The sequence below is a fragment of the Falco rusticolus genome, chromosome Z, assembly GCF_015220075.1.
Source record: "Falco rusticolus isolate bFalRus1 chromosome Z, bFalRus1.pri, whole genome shotgun sequence".
NCBI classification, from domain to species: Eukaryota; Metazoa; Chordata; class Aves; order Falconiformes; family Falconidae; genus Falco; species Falco rusticolus.
In genome coordinates this window covers 57,104,244-57,109,236 of record NC_051210.1, presented here as the reverse complement: position 1 = coordinate 57,109,236, position 4,993 = coordinate 57,104,244, and the positions used below count along the sequence as shown (strand labels likewise).

Sequence of the window (4,993 nt, the reverse complement as noted above, 5' to 3'; positions counted from 1 at the left end):
GGGAACCGACTTCCAGGAGCGGCGGCACAGGCCCCCCCGCCCCCCAAACCCCGACCCCAACCCCTTCCAAAAACAAAGACCCCCAAAAGAGGGGAGGAGGAAAAAGAAAGAGAAAGAAATCCTAAAAGCAGCAAAAAATACCCCGAAACAAAACCCGAAACAGCCGCCGCCTCCGAGCGGGCAGCGGGAGCGCTCCCGCAGCTCGGCGGCGGCGCTGGGGGCCGGCGCGGCTCGGAGCGGCCCGCCTGCCCGCGGCGGCGGCGGCGGCGGCGGGGCGGCTCTCCGCGGAGCGGCGCGGGGGCCTGGCGGCGGCGGGGAGGGCGCTCGCCCGCCCGCCGCACCGCGCCGTCCGCCACCGATGCGCTGCCCCGCCGCCGCGCCATGACCCTGAGCTCGGAGATGTCCGAGGCGTCGGCGCTGGCTGAGGAGACCGACATCGATGTGGTGGGCGAGGAGGACGACGAGGAGGACGACGAGGAGCCGCAGCCCCGCCGCCGCCGCCGCTCCTACAACGAGGAGGAGGAGGAGGAGGAGGAGGAGGAGGAAGAGGACGAGGAGGATGTGGGCGACCTCCACGACGACGCCCTGCTGCCGCGGTCGCCCGTGCGCGGCGGAGGCGGCGGCGGCGGCGCTGGGGCGGGCGGCGGGGACGGTGCCGGCGGCTCTCGGCCCCCCTCGCGGGGTGGCCCGCAGAAGGCGGCGGCGGCGGGCGGCGGCGGGGCAGGCGGCAGCGGCGGCGGCAGCGGCGGCGGCGCGGCGGGCGGCGGCGGCGGCAAGAACAGCCTGGTGAAGCCGCCCTACTCCTACATCGCCCTTATCACCATGGCCATCCTGCAGAGCCCCAAGAAGCGGCTGACGCTGAGCGAGATCTGCGAGTTCATCAGCGGGCGCTTCCCCTACTACCGGGAGAAGTTCCCCGCCTGGCAGAACAGCATCCGCCACAACCTCTCCCTCAACGACTGCTTCGTCAAGATCCCCCGGGAGCCCGGCAACCCGGGCAAGGGCAACTACTGGACGCTGGACCCCGAGTCCGCCGACATGTTCGACAACGGGAGCTTCCTGCGCCGCCGAAAGCGCTTCAAGCGGCAGCAGCTCCCGGGGCCCGAGCTGCTGCTGCGCGCCGTGGACCCCGCCGCCTTCCTCCCGCAGCCCCCGCCCCAGCCGCCGCAGCAGCCGCCCTGCGCCTACGGACCCTACGGCTGCGGCTACGGCCTCCAGCTCCAGCCCTACCACCCCCACTCCGCCCTTTTCGCCTTCCACCACCCCTCCCCGCCGCCCCGCCAGCCCCCCGCCGCCCCCGGCGCGGCGCTGCCCCCCGCCGCCGCCGCCGCGCCGCCGGGCCCCTTGCTGCCGGCGGCGGAGCTGGCACGGACGCCCTTCGGCTACCCGCACCCGCTGGGCCCGGCGCTGGCGGCCTCGCTGCACGCCGCCAAGCCGGGCAGCGGCGCGGCGCTGGCCCGCTCGCCCTTCTCCATCGAGAGCATCATCGGGGGGGGGGCCGGCCCCGGCGCGGGGAGCAGCTGCGCCTCGCAGTCGGCCGCAGCGCCGGGGCTAGCCCGCTCGCTGGGGAGCGCCGGGGGCGGCCTGCCCCCCGCCGCCGCCCTGCCAGCCGCCCCCGGCTTCGCGGCCCGGATCTCTAACTGTTAAGGGTTTGGGAGTCTTTCCGAAGGTAGGACCGGGGGTATCCCTTTCGGCGCCGCTCGCATGCCCGGCGGACGGCGCCCAGGAACTGCGGGCTTTGCATGGGGATTTCGTGGTGGGGCTCGGGGAGCATCCGCCGCGGTGGCGGGCCGCCCGGACCTGTGCTGGTGCAGACCCAGGTCTCGGTGCTGCATGGGCAGGCGGTCACGCTGTTGGAAAGTTACTCGTTATCCTTAAAAAGAGAAAAATGGTGATAAATAACGTCTCTAAACAGTTAAAGTTTAGAGATTCTCAGGTCTAGGAGCTTGAAAACGGTAATGTACAGGAAAAAAAAAAGGCTTGAGGGAGGACAGCAAAGCAATACTTTTTCATTTTAGTACACTTGTCTCATGTACTTTTATAAAAGAAAAGATTAACATGTTTACACAGAAGAAAGTCAAGATTATCATTTCTTATTTTAACCTGTGTTTTGTATTATAATAGACTTACGGAGTTTTTTATTTTGTACTTTATGCTTATTCTTTACAAGGAATATTGTTAAAAATTACTGGCAAGTATTATTGTACCGTTTTAATGTAAAATTTTTACACGTTTTCAAAAATAAAATTTTTAATTTAAAAAAAAAAAGAAAAAGAAAAACCCAAAGACCAAAGGAGCCCAGCCAAACAATTGGCTTTGGATCTTTCCCTCCCTGATACTTCTCCCTTCTTTGGGACATTGATAGTTTTTTCTTCGGGATTAATAGCACAATAGCCAAGGAATTTTATAGTTTCAAATGTTTATGTCTGGATTTGATCGCAAAGAAGATCAGGATATGATCTTTGCAGTCAAACCATTGTTAACCCTAGCAGAGAAAGAAAGAGGGGGTGGGGGTGGGGTTGAAAAGAGTGTGGACAAAATAGGGAATAAATAGAAATAGGTCTGTCTCGTGGGAATAAAGCCCAGTTCTGTAAGGCTCTATCAGGGGACTGATTAAAAAAAACGGTTTAAAACTATTTTTATACTTTTGGTTATGTTCTAAATCACAACTGCATCACAGTTTGGTTTGCAAGAGGCCCAAAGGAAAATACTATTAACAAGGGGCACTTCAGAGAGATTTGTCCTAGAAACTTATGTTTCTGTGACGATAACAGAGACATATGTTTCTACTTTTCAATACATATAATATAAAATTAGCATTGGAATATCCTCGTGTGATGAGCTGATTGAGTGCAGGAGCTACTGAAGTAAGGATATGTGGAAGTGTACGGAACAAACCGTGGCAGCAACTTTTCTGATTCTGAACTCTCGTCTTAACCCGCGTAAGGTCGATGGATATGTATTCCTTAAACTAAAATTATTTTTTAACCAAAAAGCCCTCCTCAAATACTCGGAGCTTAGGCATGAAAAGAAAATCGCAGGTTTTAAGAGTAGGCGTGTGGCTGCTTGTAGTGGACTAGGAACACGCGTTTTTCAAAACAGGGAGGCGCTTTTCGAGTACGACTGTACTTAGAACAATTTAGTAGATTCAGGGATAAATTATGTGAATTTTAGTCAAAAAGAAAAAAAAGGAGGTATGCCTTTTATTGCTCTTTGGAGTGAGGAAGGGAAGTTTGTGTGGTTACATGCTTTTACGTATCGAAGTACTTCGTTGCTTTGGTTTTAAGTATTCTCGTGGGTAGAAAAGTGGCGCTTTTCTGTTTTGTCTGTAGCAATACAGGGTTAAATTAATGGTTTTCAATAAGCGGAAAGGCTAGACGTAAAACCTCTGCTGGGCTTCATTTACAGTCTGCCAGCTGGAGGGCCAATTTGGGTGCCCGGGGTCCCTTACAGGACCAGGAAGCAGAGTCCCGTTTAATTTCTAAAACCAAAGGGAAAAGATCCCACAGGCATCGTGTACGTACCCCTTGGGGAGAGCGCGTCCCTGTTCACGAGGGACCGGTTAACTCGCTTTCCCCGGGTGAGGCGACCCGCCGGGCCACCGCGCCGGTCCAGCGCCGGGTACCGGGCTCGGCTGTGGCGCCCCTCGGAGACGCAGCTGAAATCACGCAGGGAAAGGCTTTGCGAGGAAGAAGGCGGCTGCAGCCGTGAGCGCGGCGGTGCCGGGCTCCCCGAGGAGGGATGCTGCTTGCGGTCTGTCTGGCGTCTGGCTGCTCGAGCAGCGGCCTGGGCCGAGGGGCCATGTGTCTCCTTGCGCTGCCCCGGTGCAGTTAGATGGGAAGAGCAGTCCCGGTGACCCGGTATTTGTTTCTCTTGGCTTCCCCGCAGCAGACCCTGGGGAGTACGGCGACCCGCCCTGCGTGGAGGCCGGCCGGCCCGGCGGGCGGTGGGGTCCGAACGCGCCCGCCGCCCTCCCCTCGGCTCCCTTCCGAGGAGAACCGTGCTCAAGGGTGTATGGCAAGGAAACTGCTCGGCCGCTTGTTTCTTCCATGCTTTATCCCAGTCGTCCGCATCTTGTGCGGACACCTTCACTTGGGAGTTCGCAGGGAGGCCAGCAGGAGCAAACTGCAATACGTGGGGTAGCTTTATTTTATTTATTTTTTTTTTAAGCGCTGAGGAAAGGGGTCGGAGAAGGGGCCGGTGGTGCCGGGGGGAGGACCCCTTCGCTTGCTTTCCCCGCGTGTGCGGGAGGCCTCTCGGCCTGGGCGGCGGGGCCCGCTGCCCCGCTCCCCGCGCGGCTCCGCCGGAGCAGGTGCCGCCAGAACGGGCGCCGTCCCCGCAGCCCGCCGAGGGGCTCGCCGCACCGCACCGCTCGCACGCAAACGGCCCGCCGCTCCCCTGCGACCTGCACGGCGAGCAGAGGGGACGCGCAGCCCTCTCAGGGACGGAGCCCAGACGAACAATTCCTCCAGAATAGGGTGGGCCCTGAAAACAAGCTGGTGGGACAAACGGGGATGGTGTCGCCTCCTTCTCCTCCTCCCAGCTACAAAGTGTGGATTCATTAACCCGTCTCCTTTTCTCATCATATCCCCGTAGGGCTGAGAGGCGAATTACTGGAGCTGAATTGGGAGGGGATTGCTCTATGAGGGGGCTAATGTTTCAATCAGTTCCTCCAGAAGGACCACACAAAAAGAAACTTTTTAGTTTATGGTGCTATTATGTAGAGTTTTAATCTAGGGATAGATTTAGCCAAATGTTATCTATTGGGAATTTAATGAAGCCCTTATGTATTCAATCGCTTTTTATGCCACACACAGTGTCTCTATCCAGAAACGTTTCCTTCCATATATTTCTTTGGTTCTGTTGGGTGATTTATATATTTGTAATTAGTTTTTTTTTTAATTATTTCTTTTCAAGCATCTTGTATAACGTTTCGCTCAAGCGGGACTGTGTTAGGTCCCTTCCCACATCCTCTATAAAAGAAGTTTCCCCT

General features: G+C 57.5%; 1 protein-coding gene across 1 annotated transcript; it reads left to right on the top strand.

Annotated features, from left to right (window-relative positions):
- The first annotated feature begins 279 nt into the window (after positions 1 to 279).
- On the top strand, positions 280 to 2,165 carry FOXD1 (forkhead box D1). The gene has a single exon (XM_037373998.1). It carries the CDS (start codon positions 382 to 384, stop codon positions 1,645 to 1,647), a length of 1,266 nt encoding a protein of 421 aa, XP_037229895.1. The 5' UTR covers positions 280 to 381; the 3' UTR covers positions 1,648 to 2,165.
- The last annotated feature ends 2,828 nt before the right edge of the window (positions 2,166 to 4,993 follow it).

Coding starts and splice junctions, on each gene's coding strand:
- FOXD1 (XM_037373998.1), top strand. CDS start 382: ATGACCCTGAGCTCGGAGATGTCCGAGGCGTCGGCGCTGGCTGAGGAG.